Source organism: Telopea speciosissima, chromosome 6 (genome assembly GCF_018873765.1).
Source record: "Telopea speciosissima isolate NSW1024214 ecotype Mountain lineage chromosome 6, Tspe_v1, whole genome shotgun sequence".
Lineage (NCBI taxonomy): Eukaryota > Viridiplantae > Streptophyta > Magnoliopsida > Proteales > Proteaceae > Telopea > Telopea speciosissima.
Genome location: NC_057921.1, coordinates 42,342,062 through 42,368,591, shown reverse-complemented (window position 1 = coordinate 42,368,591; position 26,530 = coordinate 42,342,062). Strand labels below are relative to the sequence as shown.

Genomic DNA, 26,530 nt, shown 5'->3' with positions numbered 1-26,530 from the left:
GGCTCTAATTTTTTTATACAGTTTTTTTTTTTTTTTTTTCGTTTGTGTTGGGGGGGGGGGGGCGGGGAGCGGTGGTGGTGGAGCATATATCTTAACTGTTCTTTTTTTTTTTCTTGATTGAAAATTTCATTCATGACATTTGCAAATTATATACTGCCCATATGCAAAATATATGTAAGTAGACATTTCTAAATACATTAATCGCAGCCTTTCCAATAATATTCATTCTACCAATCCTCTAATTATGTCCAGTCTGCTCCTTGGAATTCCTTTGAGGTACTTGACACATAAGAGTTAGCTTAGACCTATACTTATGCCATAAATATTTCCTTCTATATGAAAGTCCTCTAGTAGAGCCTCTAAACTAATGGATGTTTCATCGATTTTTTATGCGATCCCAGGATTCGAAAACCCTGTTTGGATTCTCTGTGGGCCCAATAGAATAATAGGAAACTCAATTTAAGAGTAAAGTGGTGTTACTTGGTAGATAAGGATATAAAGGGGATTAGTATTTATTGAGTGAGGGTAAACTTGGTAGCCAAACAAAAATAAGGATTAAAAAGAATAAGAAGAAAGGGGAGGGGCGATAAGGAAAATAAGGGGATAAAATCTAATATATCGTTTTGTGGGTGGGGGTGGGGGGCACAACCTCCCTATATCAGAACCAGGCGGTAAACTAGAGCTGAGCTCGATGCAGAGAACTTGCTCATAAAACATCGATTTGGCTTGAGATTTCAGGCTAAGAATCCTCACTACTAGCCCCTTTGAATGCTAGTGATAACCAGCCCAATCGGTACCTGAAGGAAGAGATTGGAGGTCTGAAACTAGAACTTGGCGGTAAGGAGGGAAGTCACGTCTGGGTTCTGGTTGTATCTCATGACAGGGTACTGTTTTGGAGGTTGGGATCTAGGGCTTGAGTTGCCCTAGGAGGGAGATCTATTCCCTTGAATTTGGGGTCGATCTGAGTTATGAAGGAAGAGTTCCAGTGAACTCTTCTCAGACTGGTAGTTTCGTTACCAAGAAGAGAAACATCAACTGGGGTGTAGAAGGTACAGGGAGCAGAGAAAAGGGACAGTAAGGAAGAAAAGAAAAGAAGAATAGCAGTGGAGGAAACTAAGGGAGACATACCTGATTTGGAAGGAGAAAGAGAAAATAGAGAGAGGGAGCACAATCACACCACACAGGTAAGCAAACCCAACTATTCTTCATTCAATTCTATTCACCCTCTTCCATCGATGGGATTACATGGCATAAATTAAAAGAAATCTACTCAACTAGAAGTTGAAACAAAATAGGAAACTAAACTTAAAACCACTCCTATGTATGGCTAAGTCATACCAAAAAAAATGCAATTACAAAGATATCCCCAAGTAGCTAATAAAACCCTACCTACCCTTGTTGTTCTGAAAACTCGGGTTGGGCTGGTTCCATTTGGGCTTGGGTTTCCAAACTCAGCCGTATCCATCCAACCATTGCATCAATTTTCCATTGTGGCAAATGTACCCAATCGTCACATGTCACCAGTACTTCAACTGCACGTAATAATCAAGCATTTTCCGGGGTCCCAAATTGCTCTATACTTGTAGTATATTGATTTCTCTATAGTTATTGCTCCTTTTTCAAGTATTCTCTATTTATCTTTTGGTGTTTTACCATTCATTATTTATTTATTTGTAGTTGAATGGTCTTCAGGAAGATTTGACTCATTGGTCAATATTCTTTTGTAATATATTATCCACAGGGTGACTCTACAAATGCAGAGGATGGTAATAGTTGGAGCTTAGAGGATCAGAATCGGTTTGATGATGTCTCAGAGTTCGCTAATGTGGGATACTCTTATAGGACTATGTGATAAATTTTCCTAGCTTTTGAGAAGTATAAATCAACTCACTTCCTTACTATTTGCCAGAGCGAAGAGGAAGGTTCCTATGAGGACTCTGGTGGTGATGAGGACGAGGAGAACCTTGAAGAGGATACTGGTGCAGAATCAGACTTTCTTGTGAACCATGATATGGCAAGCAAGAACAGTTGAAACAACTAGTTTTGCTCTTCATTTCACAAGTGGCAATATCATTTCCATTAGAGCCTCAATGTACAACCACGGTAACCCTTCAGTCTTCTCTCCATATATATATTATTTTTTCTTTTAATTATCCCATTCCATTGTACTTTTAGTGGAGAGATTGTCTTAGCAAAGTAGAATCAATCCAATGCTTGTTTTGGTTGCTTTGTCAAATGATGTGTGGAAGGGAAAAGTGGAGGGGGTTTTACTTTTTCATTTCAAGCTGTCCCACATTTATGGTGCTGCATGTTCTGTGGGAAACATGCTCACAAAATCATCCCTAGGATGGTTTTTTTCCCTCAAACAAACCCATGGTCAAAAATATTTTTGAACACTTTTTTCCTTCCTACTGTTTCGGAGAAAGAAACCTGTCTCTCTCTCTTTCTCTCTCTCGCTCATAGGTGTGATAGGTTCACAGGGAAACATCAACCTTCCCCCTGCCCACACTTGGAAACTAACAGATAAAAAGTATTTTTAACATATTTTCTCTTTTTTGCAGAGTATGTGATTGAAACTAGTACTGTACTATCGTGGCTCAGGGTTCCCTTCCTCGATGGTGAATGTGATTGGATTTTATTACATAATGGATGTGTCTTACAGTCGTCAGTGTTGGACCCATTCCCTCTTCAGAATATCAAGATAATTTGGTGCACTGACAAGCAGGTACATTGTCTTCGCATTATGTATGAGTTCTAGTTTTCAATTGTCTATTCATCTTAGAGATTTTCTAAAGGGATTTTCTTAATAACACCCCTCAAGTGTTAAATAATTCGTTAACTTACCTTTTTGCTCGTTTAGTATTTACATTTAATTTTTTCCAATGAGGGTAAATATTATCATTTCACTTCTGTACTCGAAATATGTGCATTATAATTTACAAAATAATTTGTTACCTTACCTTTTTTCTCTTTTCTTATTTACATTTAACTTTTTCCAATGAGGGTAAATATTGTCATTTCACATCTATACTCAAAATATGTGCATTCTAATTTACAATACCTTTTGATAATGACATAATAATATATCACTTTCAAGTTGTTTTTTTTTTTTGATAGAAAAGAAAATCATATAAATTAGAAAAGAGGTAATATGTCCTCTACAGTTCCCGAAATAGATCTCCCCTGCTAATGAGTACTTGCTTTAACAGCAAGCATGTTAAAGAGAGTAATTCGCCCATTATCCCCAATATTACAAAAAGAGAGATTGAGTGAAAGAGTGCAATTGGTAAAAAATAGAAAGAGTGTTCCATTAATCCTTGGTAGTGCAAGGGTCTTTGATGATCTGATGTAGTTCTTGTGATACGTTCCATATCTGTACATCGTGTCGTCCCTGAGAAAACACAGAAGTAAGGCCTTTCAGTAGTCCTTTGGCTTCTGCTTCTATACAAAATGCTGAATTAAAACTAACAAGTTCAATTTGCACAAAACAACTGCCCTTCATAACTCTAAAAGTCCAGCCCAATTTGTTCAGAATTCTGTTAGAATGCCCTGAATAGACGAGAATAGGGCATATTAGAGAAGGTATCATAATACTCAGTTGAGGAGAGGATGTATTACCATCGTCTGTAATAGGTTGTTCCTTTAGATCTGTGATGAAAGGGTTAAAATCCATATCAGCAAATCCATTTGTTCATATTATCCATGATATTGTGTGGGTTGGGAGGAGTTCCCAACATTGCCACTTGATTTCTGTGTCCAGATGAAGTATGCAGATATTGCAAGTATATTAAAAACCCACATGCAAGTGGTTTTATTGGAAGCCAGTGCACCATAAAGATTAAGCAGAAAATGTCGAATGGAAATTGGTATATTAAAAGACCTAGAGGTCCAGAGGCCCAGGTTCTCTGATGTGTTTACTTTTAAACTATTTTTGAAAACAGTTTTACTCTAAACTTAAAGAACTTCTGAGAATAATAGAAAAGGCGATTAAAAGAAAGTGACAAGTTTTAAATACATTTATAGAGGTGTCATTTAGAGATTTTCTTTTCTAAATTTGATTTTTGGCCCTTTTGGATTACATAATATTGTAACAAGTTACTTATTACAAGTCTGACTTCCCCCTCCTCCCCTACTCCTCTCTTCTTACCTTTTCCATGATGCATGTGTTTATTTTTGAGAAATGTGGAAGTAATGGATATAGCAATCCAACCCTTTCAATGAACTTGTAGCTACGGTGTTGTGAGATTTTCATCCTCTCAAGTGTCCACACTTAAAAATTCAATCATAAAACCATGACCAATGGCATCTTTTTATCCTTTCAATTGTTGGATGGACAGTTTGATTCTTAAGTGCAGTGCATTGAAAGGATAAAAAGATGCCACTTGAGAGGATAAATTTCCCGTATTGTGGGTTCTTTTTTCGGTTCTTCCCGGGGTAATTAGGTGTTTTGTATTAAATATATGTTTATCATAATCAGACTTTAAAGAGCTGCCGAACAGTTTATTCAAATTATACCAAGCAGTCGTGGGAAATTGAATTACTTGCCTCTGATCAACTAATTTATGCTACAGGTGAATAGATAATTGGATGAGATAAATAAAGCAAAGTTTTTTTTTTTTTTTTTTTCCCTGATGGAATAAACTAAAATTAAATTAAAAAGAAAAAGAAGTCAAGAATACCCATTAATCCTAGCGTAGCCTTTTGTAACCTAGCTTTCTTAGGTAGAACATGAGCAATACTTAGATTATTTGCAAAAGGGACTCTATAATTGTTGTTGCCACATAACACACATGTATCATCAACCTTTACCATCTAGCCAATTTAGATTTGCATGGCAGTGGTCCATCATGTAAAACTCTTCAATTAAATATTTTAAATTTAGGATGGATTTTTAGCTTCCACATGAATTTCCATCATGTGACCCTTTAATTCTCCTTGCAACCAAACGGAGCCTTAGGAGTGCAAACCTTTTCCTGGCACATTTTTTTTTTATCACCATTACCACCACACTAAAACATGGAATTGATTGAATCCAACTTACTATAGACTTTCTTAGAAAATAAGAAAAAAAATTCATCCAATAGGTTGGGATAGTGGACAAAACAAATTGTATAAGCACAATACACCTAACGTGTGTGAGCCTTCGTTGTTCTACACGATTAATAACCTGTTGTAACCCAATGGATTTAGACCTAGGATGAAAAAGATTAGTTCTGAGATATTTGTCCATTGTCCTCACTGGTCATCTGTTTAATACCCAACAAACTACATTAATATCCCTTAGTATCACTAGACATATTTTTGGCTAAAAGCATCACTCTAATGGAACTTGAAATTGAAATTGAATGTTTAGTTGCATCACTTGAAATAATTTCAAGAAATAAAAATATGTTTGGTAGTCCACATTTGAGAATAGATTCTCTCACTTAATTGAATATATTTCTTTGGGAAAGGGTTCCCCAAGCCTCCAGTGTGGGGGAATCTCCAATGCCACACAAATGACAACACAAGGAGTGGTATCATCCGCATGGACAGGGAAGTAGAGAAAAAAAATCATATGATAGGTGTTAAGAAAACAACGCCCAGAATGATGATTTGCAGAAGAAAACGAAAAACAAAAAAGACACAACATACAACACCAAAGATTTATGTGGTTCATCCCCAAGATGGGAAGCTACGTCCACGATCGGGCAATAAAACAAATTTCACTATCTTTTGGAAATGTTACAAAACCTCTCTTAAAGCCCGCCCAGAGATAAGAACATTATATAGAGAAGCCCTAATTTGAGAAAGTACAAAAATGCCCCTAGACCCAAAAATGCCAAATCGGACAGGGTCGGACCAAAACATAACATGTGTCTCAAAACATATCGGTTCGAAGGTCTCGACGAGCCCAACACAACACAGCCTATGGCGGTGACTTACGCCCTTTTTAGGCCATCCAAGCTCGTTTTGAGGCCGAAACGGCCCTCCAAAGATCCCAACTGCACTTTCTGGACCAAAATCAGACTTCATCAATAACAATAGGGTGTATATTACATTAGCCATGTGAAAAAATTTTCCTTATATTTGAACAAATTGGCCTACAGTATATGGAAGTTTGAACATTCTCCATAATACACTAAGCAAGCCCATCAATTTGTCAAAGTGACCACAATTATATGAAATGGGAAAAAAAATTCTGTTTAAATACTAGTATAAAACCCACACAACTATCCATCTAAAACAAACAATCCTCCATTCATCTTAGACACTCAGTAGACATAAAGGGATCTAATGAGTTAAAAATCTTAATTGCCTCATCAAGTGTTAGAGCCTGTATGTCCTATAAACCCATCTTCCTTGCTCTTCTCAGCTCCTCCTTGCTAAAACCTTTCAAAGGAAAGCACAAAAGTGGAAAATATAAAAGTTAGAAACTCTTGAAGAAACTACAAAAGAAATAATTGAATAAACCAAGTACTTGATAAGCACTTCAGCAATCGGTCCTCATTAGGATGCAAAGTCAAGCATCTAAGTAAAAAGCAAATGAACTTTAGCAGATGATCCACTGAAAAATTGTAATGGACTAACTATGCAATGTTTCAGTAAACCTATAGTTAATTTTTCAACCTATGAATTGTTTTAAATAAATGTGTGAAACAGAGGATTGTGACAGATGACATATCCCAATTCAGAGTAAATTGTTTTGCAATTTTTCTGAAATACATTTATCTGAGGAAACACTGAAAAAGAACAATTATCTTCCTTTGAAGGGTTATCTTCTTCAATTATAGTAAAGACATCATTTGAGGTTGTAACCCTACAAAATTAAAGGATAGAAAACCAAGGTTAAAATAAACTGAGGTTGAGTGATTAATGAAGCATTAGACTTCAGGAAGAAGAAGAAAAAACCTAATCGTAATGGGCTAGATGGGTTAGGCTACAAGCCTATAAGTTGGATGATCAAGCCCTATTAACTTAGCAAACAACCAGATAACCAAGCGTAAGGAACAAAAACTAAGAGATAGCAGAAAGAGAAACAAAAGATATTGAACTTTAGCTCCTGGATTTGTTACAAGACTACAAAGATGAGCAAAATGACAAAGGGGGACCTCACAACCAATGGGAAAGTTAAGAGGAAAAAGGGAGTGAAAACCTAAGTGAAGGGACATAAAATGGTTGATTTTTATTTTTTTTTTAATCGTTCACACAATTGATTTTCTGCTTCCAACTTGTGTCTTCAACAATGAACCCTTTGTCACTGATTTTCCTCCATCGAATTATGGTTTGCTAGTTTACTTCATTGGGTCGAGGAGGATAGGTTGTTAATCATGTGTTGAAGATTCTCGTCTATTTCAAAATTTAGGGCAAGTTTTTTTAAAACAAGAGGGAAAGATGTGAGAACGTGGTCACCACCATTGGATGTGAGTCATGTGACTTGGATCTTTATCTTACACCTTTGACTTATACTTTGTATCTTAGTTTTATTGTAATAATATAGGTTAGATATATAGATAGTTTTTAAATATGTTTTAAGTCTTCAGTTTTGTTTATGTGTTGTTAGTATTATAGTATTTTATTTGTTTTTAGGGAGAATGTTTTCTATGCCGCAGCGCAAGCTGCGCCCAGGCACATGGGCAGTCTATGCAGGGGGCAGGTGATCATTGCGCCCACCCCCATGTGCCTGGGCGCAGCCTGCGCTGCGGCATAGAGAACAGTACCCCTTTTTTTTATTATTAATGGGGCCCATTGGTATACCGTGTAAAGGTGGTTTATTTAAATATTAGATTTTAGTTAGTGTGAGATGGTATGAAGACCATTCCTTAGCTATTAGTTTGGACTTGACTAGCATGAAAGACTTCTATTTAGTTATAGAAAGTTAAAGAGTCATACTAGTATTTTCTAAGTCAGTTTAATTATTGTGCGAGGGATGTCTGCCTAACAGCGTAGCCCTTGCGCCAGCACGAGAACCAATCACAATGCACAATAGCGTCAATAGGAGAGATTTTTCGCATTCATGTGGGCAAGACTTACATTTTGCCTTCCTTTGACCTTTGTGTCTCGGGGTAGGCGCCACGCTACCTGGTAGGGTTCTTTTTCCCTTAATTATTTTAGGTAGTTAGATAGTAGAATGATTCTATTTCTTATTATGCTAGATATACAAATGCATGTTACATCCCCCAATAGATAGTTAATGAAGAAGATTTTTTTTTGTCAGAAAATTGAGAGTTGTGACAATTCTTCGCCTCCATCCTTGGGTCTTTGTCTCCTATGGTTCCCTACCCGGTACGGTTCCTACAATTCCTCTCATAAGGGGATAGAAATGACCACCTTACCCCCTACGGAATCCACCCCCCTCTTATTAGAGGGACTAGGGAAGCGTACCGGACAGAGAAGGAGATAATTTTCCCCTATCCTCCCTTCTCTTTCTTCACGTTATTGTTCACGGTACTGTTCACTCTCCCTTTAATTTTCTCTTTAATCGATCAACCTTTTTGCTTATCTTTTCTCTCCCTTATTTCTTTCCATACTCCTCTTCTTTAAAGGATAGAAAGTTTAGCTAAGAAGGCCAATTTGGAGTGCTAGTCAGACACAAATGCAAGGGATGTCCAGTCTCACCAGTCACTTTTATAGACTTTTAAGTTATTAATGTAATGCTTTTCCATTAAATAAAAACCTGTGCTGGGATTTCAACTTCAATTTTAGTTTCCCTTATGTTGTAGAGATAGAGGTTTCCAACAAATCAATTTCCTCCATTTATTTATCATCTCACTTTTCTGGCAAAAATTACAGCAGAGAACTTAATTGAAATAGAAACCCAACACATAAGCTTAATAATTTGACACAATCCAGATTATGATGTTTGCCTTTGATTGATCAATAATAGTTTATAATCACAATTACATAACATCTCAAATCACTGTACAAGAATAAGAAAAACAATAATACCAGCTTCTTTTGACAAACAAGAAATCAATGTGATTCAAGAAGAGGTATTTCTTATGCTGTGCTCATCGAGCCAGGAAATGATGTCATTAAAAATTTGAAACATCATTTCGTCTGGTTCACCTTCAAGGAGAGCATGATAACCACCCTCGTATAGGCAGAGTTTCTTGTCCTGAGTCCTTGCCTTTTCATACAAAGCCTTACTTACTGATGGATCTGTTACAATATCAGCCTCTCCATGCAATATGAGTAATGGTAAAGAAACCTGCAAATTATTTTACCTGTATTATAACACCTCATGCGCAACGCCCATTCAAGATTTACATTCAATTACTTAAGAAAAATGTATCTTTATGAGTTTCTGTACATCAACAAGCATCACACAATTCAAATGCTGCTTGAGCTAAATAGAATCTGGTACAGGGGCAACTCATCAGAACATGAGGATTTCACTATTCGTGCATGCATGACTGAGTACATATTGTAAAGAAAATAGGCTCCCACATAATGTAGTGACAACAGAGCAGCTTGAAGCAATTTGAGTAATTACCTACCCAACTGTCCAATTGGGCATTCCAAGTATAAAATGGAAATCCAGAGTTGAGAAGCACATAAACAAGATTGATTCTTCAGCGGCAAGAAATTGAATAAAAATGGAGCAAACAGTGAATAATCTCGAGTAAGATGTCCAGAAAATGAGTAATGAGTTCAGTTTTAAGGAAGGATAGAACACCGACTCCTAAACCCAAGGGAATTCAATTACAAATAAACCACACCTACCTCAATTACAACTAGCCATATCTAAGCTAATTCAACCCTATGCTGGAAATACAAAACAAACTTTTACAGGAAAGGGGGGGGAGGACCTTACCTAAAACAAAAGAGAATAAATCAAAAAAACAGTAAAGTGAATAATGACACTAATATCATCACATAACTGAACCCACTTGAGTATGATGATCTCATGATATGCCAGAAGTTAAATTAAGACAAATAATCAATGGAATATGCATTTTGAACATTTTTTTTTCATGAATATCCCCATAGGGAGGGAGACAAGAAACAACTACTTTTCATGAATCAAAAGCATTTATGAAGATAATCAAACATATTTGAAAAGAACAGGGCTCGTCATACTTCCTCCAGTCGCTTCTCTATCTCTTGAGCAGTTTTAAGTAACTCTAAAGCCGTTCCTAACCGTGGTCTATCCTTGTATGCAATAACATTATAGGGTGTCTGCATTAAGCAAAGAACACAAACATGTTAGTTATATTACATGATCACAAGAAGAATCACAAACTCAAAAATTTTTATTTTCTTTGGGGGAGGGGTTAGGGGGTTAACAGCCAACATGTATATACATAGCACGGAATCAAGTTCTCTTTTTATTATATTATGACAACCTACATCCTCAGTTCAGTGCTACAATCTGACGTCTTATGAGACAAAAATATTGTATGAATGTTTCAAATATGGAAGTTAAAAGTATAAGACAAACCAAAGCCCTCTTTTTCATGTCTCTGAATGCCATCTCTGCAATATCCTTCTGTGGAACTAGCTTATGTTTGGGAAGAAACTTAGCTACACCAATTAGAATATTCTTCCAAAACTCAGGTGGAACCATGTCATCTGCAATCTGTTCATGAAGTTTCAGTTAACTAATTGTAACAATCACAGACAGTAAATGTTCAATCTGTTCATGAAGTCTCAGTTAACTAATTGTAACAATCACAGACAGTAAATTTTATCCAAATAAACTCTGGATCAAGAGAATACCTTGCACATTGGTGCAACAAGAACAGCACCATCCCATGCATTAGGTTGTTTTAGGTGAACCTTCAGAGCAACTGCTCCACCCATAGACTGTCCAAACAGGAAGCTTGGAAGATTTCGGTACTCTGGGTTCTCTGTCATCCAAATCCTAAAAAAATTAGAAAGAGATACTTCATCTTAAAAGAAACTATTAAGCCAAAATTTGGAAATTCTTTTCCCGCTAATTGAAAGAAAACATATGTCTCATGTACACAGCAAAACACATAGCCCCCAAACCGATCATTTGATCATAGTATAAAAACAGATACTGCCATATATGGGATTTCCCTAAAACATGGCAATGGGAAGGACACACTCAGCAGTGCATACTTCCTGAGACCTGAAGGAACTAATTTTGGTAATTATGGATTTGACTTCATTTTGGGAGACAATTGACCAATTTCTTTGAAATTATGGTTAGCATTATGCTTTTGGCCTTCAGGTCATCCATATGATTGGATCATAAAGTAACAAATTTTCCAAACAAAATGTAATTACTGTTTTCTATTCAATATCCATGACTCCTCTTGATTTGTAATTCAATACACAAATCAATTGGGTCTGTCCTAGCATGGAGAACAAGTTCATCTTCGAAGCATTTCTCCCTTCCAAACCTGGCAGTATCATCAAGGGAATGGCTCGGAACCAGACATGATAATTTTTCTTCATCTGGCTCGAGCAAGTATCAAAAGAAGACAATAGATAAGCTTATATTGGGTTAACCAAACTCCTTGGACAAGCCTTGGCCAAGGAGTTCAATCAATAAAGTCCAGGACTAAAATAAAATTCAACTTCTATTCATCAATCAAAAGATAAAACGGAATCATATACTTTTGTGCGCATTTACTAAAGGTTCTTGGTTCAAAAGGTAAACCACTTGTGTCCATTTAAAAGAGGTGATATCAAACCTTTGACTTTGGAGTAATGCTCAATGACATCATCAACAATTGCATCAAAGCTAGAAATATATCCATGAAGACCTTCTGAAAGACCAAAGCCAGGGTAATCCATTGCAAAAACTCCAAATCCAGATGATGCCAACTTCCTAGCGATTCCTGGAAATTGTTCATGTATATCCATTAGTTACTTCTAAATCTGGGACAACTAGGCCCACTCAGTTTATCTAATAAAAGCACTTAAATTCACTTCTGGTAAGATGCTTTAACTACACATCCAGGGATCCGTCGGATGCCTCACTGGGCACTCCCTGGGCGCTGGGCTCCCTGGAGAGGAGCCCAACGCCTATAATCATTGCACCAAGTGCCTCTTCGCCAGAAATAGAAATTTCCATTTTCCACTCAAAAGAGAAAAGGTGGACTTGTCTCTTTTCTGGATTTTTCATTTGGGAATTTAAGAGAGCACTTAAGCTATGCTGACTAAACAGAGTAGAGATAAAACTTTTCTTGCTCTTTTGTCATAATTAAGTACTTACAGAAATTATCCCAAAAAGTCCTAGTGAAAAATAAAAACAATTATTAACATTTATGGAAAGCTACATGCCTTCGAAGAAAAATGTGCAAGTGTCTCCATAACCATGACAATAACAAACCAATGCTTTTAGTGGCGAGGTCTTTGGAAGCCAACTTTTACAGAAAATTTCCAACCCTCGAGCGTTCACTTCATACAACTGTATAACCAGAAATGAAAAAGATTATTTATATAATAAAAATGCAGTAACATCACAAAGCTTATGCAAGGAAGCAATGGAGTTTGAAGCCTCACTAAGAATCCTTCATTATGTTGTCTTAATAGAATTTAACTGCCAATTTAAAAAAACATGAACTGAAAGCAAAAAAGCAGTGGCAGTAACCAGTCCACGAATGAACAGGGGTTCTGCTATCAGGAAATCCAGCAAAAAAATTTGAGGATAAAGAAACAACAAAAATCTGGTTCTTTTATTTTAGAAAAAATAATTTAATTATTACCATTAAAGTTGGTCATGCATGCTATTTACAGGAAACAAAATCCCATACTGATAAACAAGTCAAATTTAACAGATTGTGCTTATGAACTTCAGTGGAAAATGATATTTTACCATGTTAATTAGTTTCAGAAAGGAGAAATTGCAGAGATATAATGAATCAGAAAGATGTTTACCTCATTTGTTTCCAATACATCAGATGGCAACTGCAGCACAAGGAAAAATAGATATTATCATCACCAAACAAACTCAAAGAGAAAAAGAATACATTTTCCTCAAGTAGCTGGGGGGGGGTTAAAAAGAGAGAGAGAGAGAGAGAGAGAGAGAGAATTTTGTATTAGGTATTGAATCCAACAAGTAAAACAGAAACATAGAAAGGCAAGCGATACTGAGTTTCTCTAGTTAATTTTTACAACACCTAAGGATTACCTGATAAAATTTATCTTCTGGAACGTCACTTTAAAACATATATTTACTTGAAAACTGAAAACACATTCTTTCTGGTTAACATTCTCATAAAACGTGCTGCTGTGTGCAGTTTATAGCGATTGGGGAAAGAATAGGTTTCAGTATGAACTAAAATCTGAGACCATAATATCCTCCTTCATGTAATATTATCGAAATTATTTGAAGTAATAGTTCTACCGGGGGAACAGAGTTATCAATCTTACCCAGAAAAATTAAAGCGAGAAACATAACCCATCCAGCTTTGGATTCAGATTGAAATAAAGTTTCATAAAAAAAAAACCAAAAGGGTCATTCAAAATCAAAGAAAAAAAATCAAATTCAGAATATAAATTTTTCTACAAAAAAGGAAAGAGCATCTTAAATTAATTAATCATCAAGTTAGAAGAATTAATAGAAAAACAAAACTTAAAGATTGGGTAGTGATAAGAACACCTTAAACAAGCAGTGATCGATTCCAAGCTGAATCTCCTTAAAAGCCCCACGAGCATAACGTCTAGCGGCCACTTTATCCATATTTGCGTGAAGAATCTTCTGTAAATCATCATCGATTCCAAGAAGCTTAATGGGTGGCGCCATTGCTCCACCTTCTATGTATTTCTTCCCTTTATTGTTCTTCTTCTTCTTCTTATGAAAGCGAACCGAAGCAGCGCTGAAAACTAAAAGGCAAATTCAAAGCTTTTTTCCTTTTACACAGAAACTAAAGAGAGTTAAGAACAGAGAGAGAGATAGACCAAAAATGGAAACGACGATTACGAAAATTATGATGTAATTTTGGAAATAATATTCTATAATAATGATGAGGATGACTAAGATGATGATGTTATAAACTGACCGTTAAATGGGCATCGACTGCAAATCTTCACAATGCTTGAAGGTTTCAACGCCATCTCAAGTCTTCAGAAGAGGGGGAAAAGTATGGATTGGGAATTGTACACACTTGCACGGAGAAGGAACCAGATGGATCCGGAATTTTAGCTTTATTCCCTGATTCCCTCTACTCGCAGGTCATCTCTGACTTGGCTAACATCATTATTTTATTGAAAATAAATAATACAGAGAGAGAGAGAGAGAGAATTTTTTTCTCCACGCTGCCATCACACCTGGCGGTGTGGCACGGTTTCAGCTTTTAGGTATCGGAGGTCGGTGTACCTGTCAATCTTACACCTGGTCAATTCTCGATAGCTGAGTGGTACAGATGGAAGAGATATAATAATTGTCAAAAGGCCAAGTTTGTCTGGTTGTGTATGTTTCTACAGTGTGCGGCAGCCATTTCGTTCAACTCAGAAATAATTTGCTGCTATAGGAATGTCACTACTATAAGGCTAGCAATCAAGGAAATGGAATAATTCACTTCTTTTTTGGATTCATAAATACCCTTTTAGATTTTAATATTTTCTAAAATATCTTTCAAAATCTCATTTTCTTGGTTGCCAGCTTTGAAGTAGGAACATTCTTGCAATTTGTGTATCAGCAAAATTTCGTGTGTTCATCCCATGTGTCTAGTTGCAACTTACGCCCCGGTATAGAGAACATTTTCTCAAATAAATAATATGACTTGTTTTGTTCTTGTATTGAACAAATTTTTTTTTTAATATTAAAATATCTCTAATAGTTCCTATACTTATTTTTTATGTTTGATTTCTTTTATGCATTTTGATTAAAGTATAAAAACCCTAAATTAGGCACAAGATTGACCTACATCGATTCCGGTTCAAATCATAGAATCATTGCGGAATGGGTTGGAATCGCTGTAACACTAAAATTTGGACTATAGACATTGAAGCAAAAGAGTTTTCACAAATCTTATTTTTTGGATTTTTTTTTTTATAATTCTCGGGACTTGTAAATCTTACTAGAAGATAAGTTTCATTGATTTTCTATTATTTTACTGACTTAAATAAAGAAAAATTGACGAAAAAAATCAAATGACATGCATGGCCGATTTTAAAATAATTTGCACAAATCAGCATTAATTGGACTAGGACTGATTCCAAATCCCATTTTGATGCTTTACCTTTGGCAAATAGAAGGTTCTATTGAGGTTGAAAATTTACAAGTGAATCTCTTATCTATGTCCCAAATAGAAGCACAATTTTGCGTGTAGGGCTCCTCTCCAATGAGGCATTGACCCCCAACGCCTAGGGAGTGCCTAGTGAGCATCCAACGACTGGGCTGACTAGTCCTTCACTGGGATGCATGCCTACGCAAGGTCACAAGACATCTATTCAGTCACAAAAGTTTGTTATTTTATCAATGTCACAAGACATCTATTCAGTTACGTGGATAGATGATATACCAATTCCAATGTTGGATAGAGAAGACACAGATAGACATCTATGCACTCAAATATCCCTTTTGTATTGGTACACATCCCATGTATATTTATGCATGTGTATCAATATTCTAGACATTACTGTGTACTCTCCCAACTATGAGTTATAACAATTGGCATACATTAAAAAAAAAAAGCTATTTGGCTTTGATTTATCTTGAGATTTTTAGAAATATTATATTTCATTATTCCTAGATAACAATGCTAATGGTAAATAAATAAAAACATCATTATTGGAGAAACAAGATATAAAACTAAGGAGAAAAGTTCTTTATGGGGGAGTGTACTGCCCACGCCCAGACATAGAGGGAGACGAAATGACTGTCCTGCACCCCATGATGTCAATGCGTGTGTTCACATTCACCCCCACGCGTAAAGGGGACATGCTCCCCCACAGAAAACATCAACCCTAAAACTAATTAGGGAAAGGGAAGCAGTTGTCTGTACAGGAGTGTAGCCTATGCCAGCACTCCTATGTGTCTATCTCTCTCCTCCTTAAAACAAGGGGGCAGAAATATCTTTTCACATGGGGAGGAGAGAGATAGACTCATGGGAGTGCTAGTGTAGGCCACACTCCAGGACAGAGATCTTTTCCCTTGGCTCCATTTGTTTTGATGTAAAATTTTACATGTTGAAATGTTTTAAAAATATTAGAACACTTTTCAACATTTAAAATTTTACATCTAAAATTTTCTAGATAAAATTTAAAATACATCAAAACAAACGGAACCTTAGGAAAAAGATTCTTTGAATTATTGGAGTCGGATACACTATCACTTTTGTTTCATAGAACCGTGACTCGTGAGAGAGACATATGAGTGGACCATGGATGCCATTGCATTTTCGATTTCAATCTCAAACAATTATTATTATAATAAAAGAGAAAGGAAAATCGACTTGAAGTTTGATGAAAAGATCAATCGGAAGGCACGCGGAAAGCGCCATGCCAATGGTCAGAGTCCACTTAGACAGGAGACTAGGAGAGGAATTTTTATCTGCTGCAGTGCACTGCAGTGCTGCTGTGCCATCGTGCAACACATCAGCGGATAAAGGTCCCTTACAGCTGGTTGGTAGCTCCATTCCCACTTAACTCTTTCCTTTGACTGTAGACAAAAAATAAAACACCTCACACGAGCGGTTACAAATGGGCAACTGACGGCGGCTATGTGTCAACGGTCATAGTCTTTGCTTTTCTAGTCAAACATGGCTAGCAAGGATTTATAATATCGAATATTTCATGATCGATCACAGATCTCTCTAAACGGATATGGATGTGAATCAAATTCGAATTTATTTATACACATAATCCATGCTTTGTGCACAACACACACGCATGCTAGACGCTCCATAAGCTCAAAACATGAAAAGTGGGACCCCCATTACCAAAATTTCTAACATTATCAAAAGACCTCAGAATGTGTGATGTATGTGTCGTATCACCTCCAAACTCGCAACCTTTTTAGATTTGCTTTTAAATTGTGCAACCGTATATAAATTAATATAGCTTCTTCGTACAAACTCGAATTCGGTGATTTCAGTTGCGTTGCAAAGACGACTCATCGCACTACTACTCTCCAGTTCATCCCTTATTCAGATTCTGCCAATTGAATGTTCTAAATTGGCTCCAAATTTACCCCTTCAGTGTGCTCTTATGATGTACTTTCGGAAACTAATATGAACTAAAACCTTGTTGCTTCTAGCCTCTGTCAAACATTGCCAAAAGCCATAAAACACTACCAAACAGTTCTGAATACTTCTACATTTGCTCAGAAGCCTCAGTAAACTATCCAACCTGTGTCTGACCTGTCTAACGAATCCAACCATGCCAACTCAACCAGTACACTACCACAACCTCCAGAAGCACTGTCATAACATTGTACATGTCTATATGGCCATCGGTACCCACTATCAACGGATACAATATACATCTAATTTTGGGTTTAAATACACAATTCAGAATGTAATAAAGAACTTTCAAACTATATACCCAATGAAAATAATTAAACCTTTATAAATCAAATATCTAAAGATGGCAACTAAACCACCTTAATCACACAGATTTACAACAGGTGATCCTACCATCGTTCAACAGATTTACGGTTCATCTGCAAAAACAAAAACCATATCCATGAGCGAAAAAGGCCAAAGAACAAAAAGAAAATCAAAAACTGAAAAACACATAAAATTATTAGAAAATTTACCTCTCTACAAAGCCCACGTTTCTCAACCATTCTTCCCTTTCTGAACATCCCTTTTGAGGGGTGGTTTATGGAAAGTTTCCCTGAAAATTATTCAAAAAAAAAATTTAGTGTTCAACTCGTCCTGGGCCGGTTAACATTTAATAAATTTAGAATGGGCTGGATCCCATGACCCAGCCCAATGTGGCTCAAAGTTGAGCTTGAATTAGGCCCAAGTTGCAGTCAAACCTCTGATATCTTACTCTTAATAAGATTTTGGTTGTTGTCAAGACTTTCCTTATTAGCAAACATGAGTGGGTTCATGTAATAGAGGACCATACATTCATCTTTTTGAAAAAATCTAACCCAAAAAAAATGTAGAGGAGAGTTGTTAAAAAGCGAGTTCAAATTGACCAAATTACAAAAATGCATGTAGATTTCAATACGGCATTTTTGTGATTATGGAAAACTTTAATGTTTAAACTCACTTTTAACAACTTACCACACTTTTTCCTGGTTGAAAATTACCCAAGTTAGGTTTGGATTCCAACAACATTTTGCCCGTAATCCTAGGTGCCGAAATGGAATCCTACTCCGATTAAAAGGAGTATTTTAAAAAATACTAAAACCTAATGGGATATTTGTGAACCCATACAGAAAGGGGATTATTCCATTTTGGTGCATGCCATTACTGACATTTGTCAGAAATTTTTTTTTCTCTAGATTCGAACCTACCTCTCCTCCGGCCGTGGCGAGAGCTGGAGGATCCAACCCAAAGAAAAACGGGGGGAGGGGATTTGGTCATTTCATAGGGGGGCCTGCTTGTGAAATGAACCAAACCTCCCTGTTTTTGCTAGGCTGGATCCTCCAGCTCCCGCCACAGATGTAGGAGAGCCGAACACTCTGGATTCCTCTATCACATGAATCCACTCATGCTCAGGAAAAGACTTCTCCTGACCATCAGAAGAGGAATCAATGAGTAGATTTTGAATTTTATAATTTGCCAAGATGGGGAAGTTTCAATCATACAGGCAAACTTGTGGCACCCTCCAAGATGATGGCTTAGATCTCTTCACATCCACTGGCAGCGCCATATATCCTCTCCAATCTTCTAGCATAAGCTTGAGATCATGAATTTTTCTGTCCAAACCAGCACAGCAATTTGCATGCATGGTGCAGACTTGGTTTAAATCCTTGCTAGTCTCACAAAATCCACCAAAGTAAGTAGTGCTCAAGAACCTCATCATCAACCCAATTATAGTGATGAAAGCATGATGCTTGATCTTGTTGAATACATCTTGATCATGAAGACCCGGATTTGTCTTTCTCGAGAGGTACCAGAACTTGTAGAACTTCATGGTCTTTATATTCGATTTCACATAAGTAAATCCTGCATTAGGGTAGTTTTCTGAATCCGAGGAGTTGCCATTGAATCGATCACATGAAATCTGGAAATCTGCATCTTTATAAAGTTTGGGTCTGAACCACATTATATCAGCATCCTATAATAAGAGAAGGAAAAATAATGAAACACAATCTTGTTAGATTTCTTGTGGGTTTAATTAATTATATCCTAGTTATTGGTGTGGGTCTATGGACATAAATCCGGTTTGAGATTATTTTAAGGCTAAAGGGGGTATTCTAGTCCTTTTCATTGTGGGTTGGGCAAGGATTAGGATTTTGTATTATATATACACGGTTAGTATCCCTGCAGTCTTTTGGTCTCATTCTTTGTTCTTCCCATCAAGAAAGAGAGGTGTTAGTGAGGAAAGAAGACTGTGGAAGATCTAAATCAAGGGTTTGATCGTTGAGTATTCAAAAAGGGTTTTCTTGATTATTCATCACCAACATATGAACGGTATAAGGTGCGCCCAATCTCTTCTCTTTGTGTCATTGCATCATGTTCTAGATTCACTGTATGGTTTACGATCTAGGTTTTGCCGAGAGAGAGAGAGAGAGAGAGAGAGAGAGAGAGAGAATGTACCGTAAAAACGAAGTTGTAACCAAGCTGAAGAACAGAGTGTAGGAAAAGAATCCTTCTCCACATCATCTTCAAGTAATCGGGAGACATGAAATACTTTTCTCCGCCGGAGAAATCTAAACCTTTTGTGGTGAGAGCAAAGCAATGAGGGTGTACAGCCAAGCAGCGATTGTAAGCCTTCTGGTCCAGAGCAACCACAAGCAAATGGTCTAAAAGGTGGCGAGTTTGGTTCCCAATCTGGAAGCTTTCAAGAAAGAGATCAAATATTGAACCTGGATGTGCCCATGCTTCATTTAACGTCGTTATGATCACAGTATTGTCTTCCATGGCAGTTTCCTTCAGAACTTTTTCCAATTTCCCATCTTTATTTTCCTACAAAGATAGCCACCACAAGTGTCATTACACTCGCAAGAAGGAAGTTTTGCTTTTAATTTGGATAGTAAGGCTAATTTAGTAATAAACATACTGGTCTGATCTCCAAATGGTTTCAGTTTTTGGAGTACTTCATGTTGCATAAATATTATATTAGGAGTATCTTTACATATATTTTATACATTGGGAGTGCTTTTAGAACTTGACATCTTCTTTTAATTGTTTGTATCTTATTCTCAATCGATTTTTAAGATAGGCATATAAAAGGGTTTTCAAAAATAAGTTATATTTGACATATCATTATGTCATTATAGAAAGATGTCATTGTCATACACATTTTTTCAATATGCATATGAAATGACACTATTATACCAAAAGGGCAAAAAAATAAGATTACTAATTATTTAGCGGGTGACAATAAAAAAATTCCTTCTATATTTTCAAGTTAATGATACCTTCTCTTTTTGTATTTTCAATTTTACCCAGGTGTCATGTTTGACCTCTTCTCTGACTAATCTTTTGTAGCCCTCATTGCGGTAGTCAACCGGTTGACCTACCAAAATCCAACACCAAAGCAATTTTATGGATCGAGATCCTCTCCAACGCACTAATCTACCAGTACTGAGGTGTAATGTGGCCCTTATTGGTAGACACATGGCTAATTTGAAATCGATGATTAAGATTCATTTAGCCCACTAAAACCCCTTTAAAGACCCACCCGCAGTGATCCAAATTAAAAAACACACCCATTTTGGTACACCAATGGTTATTGTCTTACGGACTACATATTAGTGTGTTGGGTTTGTGTTTGTGTATTGTGATCGAAAGAAATGCTCAATAAGGAATCTACTACCCTTGATTGAGGAATATCAAGAAAAGAGAAAGTTTGTGATCAATCGGATTGAAATATGGATCCGATGGCATTTTTATAAATTATTTACAAAATTTATTTTCTTATTATTGAATATATTATTATATTACTTTAGCGATGTTTGATCGCGTTTTGACGTCCATTTGTGATCATAGAATCTATGATAGCGACATGAACAATGAACTGAGGTTTGACAATATTTAATTACATGTCCTATAGTTCATCATGAAATATTGTTTAATGGAAGGTCTTATGTGTAAAGTAAAGAGTTTAATAAATAAAATAGGTCAATACTATCTCTTTAATTATGATAGTTTTTAATTGAGGAAATTATCAACCATAATTAAGAAAGATATCAAATCTCTTTTAAATTCTACCTCTTCCCTCTTTAGAAGCAAGATAGATTGTGCAAATTTTAAAACATTCCCAAAAGGTATCCCATTCAGTTTAGAAAAATGGGAGTTGAGATTCTCTTCAGTTGTAATGGTCAGGCTGAACTATTTAAACACATGATGGGAGAGAGGAGAGACCGGATTTTTCAGTCTTCCTCCCCCTAGCCGAGTTCTCTCTCTAATCTTGAGTGTGAGTGGTGGTGCTAGTTTTTTGGGATTTTGAATCTCAAAGTTTTCGTGATAGTTGTTCTTCAACCATCATTGAAATAAGGACTCAAGAGTTAATTGTTTTAAGGGAAATTTACACATACCACCCCTGAGGTTTGACGAAAGGATATTTTCACCCCCCAGTTTTGAAAAATTCTGCGTACCCGCTTGAGGTTTGCAAATGGTAACAAATAAGCCCATTCCGTCAGTTCATGACTAACACTGTTAAAAATTAGACTTGAACTGACAGAATTACCCTTACAAGAAAAAAAAAAAAAAAAAAAAAAACACCTGCAACTCATCTTCCCAAATCGATTTGGAGAAGATAAGTTGCAGGTATCCTTGTAGGGAACACCATAGAACCGATCCTGATTCACTCTCTTTCCTTTCCCTCTTCCATTTGCTTTAGGTTTTAACCCATTTGTATCTGTGTTTCTAGCTTTTGCTTTTAACTCTACGATCGCCTTTATTTCTTCGAATCTAGGGTTTGTTAATTGTTACCGTCTTCAAAACTGCAGTTTAAGTTCAAAGAGTAATAACTAATGGGATTTTATGCTGCTTTGATTAGGTTAAAAAATTCCGGATTCGTGAGCTGGAGTTGTCATTCACGCAAGGTCGTTGGAACTACGAACGATGGGGTGGATTTGATCCTGTATCGAGCGCAAATGCGAAACCTCCCGGAGTTGAGTTGTGGGTTGTCTTCGATGTCCCCAAGATCAGGTCGATTCAACTTGGAAACATCTGACCCACACCTTCTCAGGTCTCTTCTGTGCTTCGATTAACTTCTATGTTCGCACAATTTCCTCCCCATCTCCTTCTTCTCCGCCCGGGTTTCCTCTTCTTCTTCCTAATCTTCTTCTATTTTTTCTACTCCACATTTCTTTGCACCACTGCAGACAATGGATTCCAGAGAGCTTGAAAAAAAATGATGGCAGCCAATGGATTATGATTCTGTGTTGGGTTTGGAAAAATGGGAATAAAAGAAAAGAAATAGGGATCCGATGCTTATTGGGAGGGAAAATGGAAAAGGAAATCAAAGACATGATGGGATCAGAAATGATAAATTAGTTGAGGATGGGTGTGGTCATGGCTGGAATTCAGATTGGGGTTTTGTTTAGACAAGGATGTGGGTTAGATTAGAAATGAAAAGAAATGGAGAGGAGAATCGGTGATGGTGGGATGAGGGTGTTTTAAAATGAAAATGATTAAAAAAAATAAAGAGAAAAGAATAGGGATGAAAGGAGAAATAGGGGTTAGTGGAGATGATGGTGGTTTTAGCAGAGATGGGTTTTGAGAGAGGGTCAGTGATGGGGTTTCGGAAATGGAAGATGTATTTGCTTTTGGGCTTGGAATCATCTACTGCTTATGCTTCTCCACATTGGAGCTTTCGACCATTCTCGAATACCCTTAGATATGGTGCTCTGCCACGGGAGGTTGTTTTTACTGAGAACCTAACTCCCTGGTTGAAGTTGCTTCCTTGTCGAGATAAAGCTGGGCTTGTTGTTCTAATGGACAGACCTTCTATCTATAGCATGCAACTCATCTTCCCCAAAATCGATTGGGGAAGATGAGTCGTAGGTGTTTTTTTTTTTTTTTTTTTTTTTTTTTTTTTTTTTTTTCTTGTAAGGGCAATTCCGTCAGTTCAAGTCTAATTTTTAACAGTGTTAGTCATGAACTGGCGGAATAGGCTTATTTGTTACCGTTTGCAAACCTCAGGGAGGTACGCAGAATTTTTCAAAACTGGGGGGGTGAAAATATCCTTTCGTCAAACCTCAGGGGTGGTATGTGTAAATTTCCCTTATTTTAATTCCTATCGTTGCTCAAGTATAAAAAAACTATTCTCTAAAGGAGAAACTTCGTTTGTGATTATAAAGTAACCTATTTTTTCTCGTTTCGATTTGTTATGGGTTGATCCAAAACCTAATTTGGAGAATGAAGAAAGTCTCACCCTTTCCATTAAACACAAGATTTAGCCCATATGACTGCACCTAATCAGAAAACTTATACTCTATTCAAAATCCAAAACCTAATTTTCCTTTCCATAGGATAACAATACTCCTCCAGACCTAAAAGTATTCCTCTAAGTCACTAAATAGATCCTTTCAAAAACACACTCCATGGTTGTCCTTGTCCACGAGAGAGGATAAAGCATCTAAGTGGAATTTTACACAATTAAACAAAAGAAAAATCCAATTAATGCTTTCCCTTTGGGGGCTATCATGAATGTGACATCTATGGCTATCCTTGCATTGCCTATCTTAGTGAATTTCAACTTGGATAAGTCCATTAACTGACAATATCATCGCATTACCACCAGTAAGTCATGTGGGTGTCGTATGCATGTGTCATGTTTTTGGATGGTCAAGCTCAGCCAAGCTCTAGGGAGTTCGGATCAAGATATAAGAGTCATGCTTCCCGGCACTTTACTCCTCATAATTGAATTTTTTGTTTTTTGTTTTTCTGATAAGCTCATAATTAAAAGTTAAATAAAACAATATGGAATCTTTTCTATTTCCAAATAAGCCAAAGGTTATGTGCACGGCATGATTCCCTTCCCTTGTGAATATTCGAACTATTCTTAAACTCGCATAATTGGATCTAAAAAAAAAAAACAAAGAAGCTGACTAAAAACTATTTTATACATCACTTCACACCTAAAATGATAAGTTGAGTCATATTCGAGTCCAATCCATCGAGTCTTGATCAGCCACCCACATGGTGAGAACCACTTACCACCCACATGGTGAGAACCACTTAAACAGAATCTCCATACAGCTGACATTATCTGGTCCTCTTTCCTCAATGGTTAAACCTCTAAAAAATGAGTGAACATGACTCTTAATTCGATTTTGCTATTCTTTTATCAGGACGACTTGTTCAAGTCAAAATCTGATATTTCAATTATGTTTTTTATATGAAAATACGGAGACCAGAGTACCAGACCAATAAAAGGGTTGTTAAAAGATTTTGTGCATGATCACGCACAAAACGTGAGATTGGGACAATATGGGGTTAAAATGACCAACAACCCCTCTTATTCGATGAATGGTTCATTTTCAATTTCAACTGTACATGAACACCCAGAAAATTAATGATAGAGTGAAACATTACGGACTAATAGCATCATTTTTTAGAAAGGGGAGAAGACAAAGTTCAAGAAAAATAAAAATAAAGAAAAAACGAGAGCTACATTTCCAAATTACCAACATATCCTCAGTATGGAAATGGTCCAATTTCTCTTCTTCACCCATGTCTATTGGATCTCACCCTCTGCTTGGAATGAGAAAATGTATTTTGATCTCATACAATCGGGTGTGGGAATTAACAATGACATTCATTCCGAGTCCAATGATAGGGTCAAATCATCAATAGTGAATAAATTAATGCTGCATGTGGATATTTCCAAATTAGTCATAGAATTTTTGCTTGAGAAGAAATTATTTATTTTTTTCTTTTTCAATTCTCATCATCAATGTGATTTGATTTTATGATAGGACTTTGAGAAGAGTGAATATCATCATTAATTCACCTCCACCAGTTGAATGTTTAAAATATCCTTCACCTTAGGTGAAAGGAAAGTTGGGTAATCAATCTTGGTATCGGTATTAGTCTCTCTCCATACCGATCTGGATCGATCAGGCTTACTCATGTCACCAAAAATTGATATCGGTTTTCACCGATACCAATACGAATTGACCAACCCGGTGAATCCGATACTGATTCCTCAAACCATGAATGGCAGACATACATACCGTCATCTGGATATCTCTCATCTCCCTTCTCCCTTCTGTCAAGGGAGACACAACTTCGCTTACCACAGTAGACAACAGGAGATAGTTTTGCTAACATAAGCCTATGGAACGAGGGGAAGAAAGGATGGTAGATAATATGCGCCGGTGTTCCTATTTCGCACTCAATCCTTTGTACACCCAACAGGATAAGATTCAAGACATAAAAATCGAAAATTTTAAGAATCCTCGCAGCTCGCTTGGATGTTTGAAGAATAGAAGAGCGGTTTATTCACGTTCTTTTATTGTAGTTTTGATCTATAAGCGAAATTGATTAAAAATATATAAAGAAGAAGAAAGAGAGGAATTAAGGAACTCACCATCGAGGAGGAGGAGGAGGAAGAGGAGGAGTCACGGAGAAGAAGGAAAGGATCGGCACTGTAGTTGAGGACGAGGCAAGGGACTGCTATAGCGACGAACGCTAGTGTTACCGTCAGAATCCACCGGCGGAGATCACCGGATCTGCCTCCACCTATTTCTCCTCTGCCGGATTCCAGTTCCATTTCGGCGGTGTTTTTCCTGCCGGAACTGATGATTTTTGTCAGCTTCACTCTCTTCTACTTCTTCTTCTTCTTCTTGTTGGTATTGTTGTTGTTGTTGTTGCTGCTGCTGCTGCTGCAGTTGTCATCGTCGTCGTCGACGGCGTAGAATTGCGAGTAAGAAGAGGAACGGCATTAAACTGAAGCCGCCACCATTAAAATCGTATCTTTCTAATCATTTACCCTCTCAGCTTTCAACTATAAAAGCTTTTATAGATTTAATTTCTATGGCGTAGTTCTATTTTAATACGATAAAGATAGAAACATTTCCAAATTCTAACGAACACGGTAGACTTGAACATCTCCTTCAACGGAGAATGGTTCTTGTCTTCATGATGTGGCTAATTCAAATGCTGATTAAATACAGATTTTAAATTATACAAGTGTTAAATTTGGATTTCTCTCCTTGTCTTTGCTACTTATAAAATCAATAGTGGAGGATTGTTGTGGCAAATCTCCTTATTGGTTGGTGGACTATAGGATTTTTATCCTCTCAAGCAGTGTGCATCACACTTGAGAATCCAACCGTAAAAATATGGGTAGTGGCGTATTTTCATCTTCTCGAGTGTTGGGTGTACGGTTGGATTCTCAAGTGTGATGCACTGGGATGAGAGAATAAAAATCTATAGACCATAAGGGTCGGTCATTGTCAAATTACATCATCAAGCTTAGGGATGTCAAAACCTAGCCCAAACCAATAACATGATTGAAACCGATCGAAAAAATTTGGATCGAACTGAACTAT

At 36.7% G+C, this 26,530-nt stretch overlaps 3 protein-coding genes across 5 annotated transcripts in view; 1 reads left to right on the top strand and 2 right to left on the bottom strand.

The window, feature by feature from the left end:
* LOC122664164 (CRM-domain containing factor CFM3, chloroplastic/mitochondrial) overlaps positions 1-2,764 on the top strand; it is a 49,361-nt gene extending 46,597 nt beyond the window's left edge. Inside the window, exons 8-10 of one of the 3 annotated variants that reach the window (XR_006333300.1) lie at positions 1,742-1,825; positions 1,910-2,103; positions 2,562-2,764. Coding sequence is in view for 1 of the 3 variants with exons in the window: in XM_043859867.1 (XP_043715802.1) it covers positions 1,742-1,825; positions 1,910-2,032 (207 nt within the window). In the remaining 2 variants the exon portion in view is untranslated. The remainder of the gene's footprint in view (positions 1-1,741; positions 1,826-1,909; positions 2,104-2,561) is intronic. The other 2 variants (XM_043859867.1, XR_006333301.1) reach the window with 2 other exon arrangements.
* Positions 2,765-8,827: 6,063 nt separating this feature from the next.
* On the bottom strand, positions 8,828-14,068 carry LOC122664217 (caffeoylshikimate esterase). Its single transcript, XM_043859946.1, has 9 exons — positions 13,959-14,068; positions 13,559-13,782; positions 12,835-12,864; positions 12,238-12,364; positions 11,646-11,792; positions 10,702-10,832; positions 10,424-10,561; positions 10,063-10,161; positions 8,828-9,190 (listed from the first exon to the last, which is right to left on the bottom strand). The coding sequence occupies exons 1-9, from the start codon at positions 14,011-14,013 to the stop codon at positions 8,963-8,965; spliced, it is 1,179 nt and encodes a 392-aa protein (XP_043715881.1). The 5' UTR covers positions 14,014-14,068; the 3' UTR covers positions 8,828-8,962.
* Positions 14,069-17,681: 3,613 nt separating this feature from the next.
* On the bottom strand, positions 17,682-25,749 carry LOC122665763 (uncharacterized protein At4g15970-like). Its single transcript, XM_043861901.1, has 4 exons — positions 25,678-25,749; positions 19,620-19,988; positions 18,665-19,137; positions 17,682-17,739 (listed from the first exon to the last, which is right to left on the bottom strand). The coding sequence occupies exons 1-4, from the start codon at positions 25,747-25,749 to the stop codon at positions 17,682-17,684; spliced, it is 972 nt and encodes a 323-aa protein (XP_043717836.1).
* Positions 25,750-26,530: the final 781 nt, after the last annotated feature.

Excerpts from the sequence above, each read along its gene's own strand:
- LOC122664217 (XM_043859946.1), bottom strand. The coding sequence starts at position 14,013 with ATGGCGTTGAAACCTTCAAGCATTGTGAAGATTTGCAGTCGATGCCCA. Across the intron at positions 12,365-12,834 it reads ATGTATTGGAAACAAATGAG|TTGTATGAAGTGAACGCTCG; the intron begins GTAAACATCTTT and ends CTGGTTATACAG. Across the intron at positions 10,162-10,423 it reads ACATGAAAAAGAGGGCTTTG|ACACCCTATAATGTTATTGC; the intron begins GTTTGTCTTATA and ends TGCTTAATGCAG.
- LOC122665763 (XM_043861901.1), bottom strand. The coding sequence starts at position 25,749 with ATGGAACTGGAATCCGGCAGAGGAGAAATAGGTGGAGGCAGATCCGGT. Across the intron at positions 19,989-25,677 it reads TCCGCCGGTGGATTCTGACG|GAAAATAAAGATGGGAAATT; the intron begins GTAACACTAGCG and ends CTATCTTTGTAG. Across the intron at positions 19,138-19,619 it reads GTTACAACTTCGTTTTTACG|GATGCTGATATAATGTGGTT; the intron begins GTACATTCTCTC and ends CTCTTATTATAG.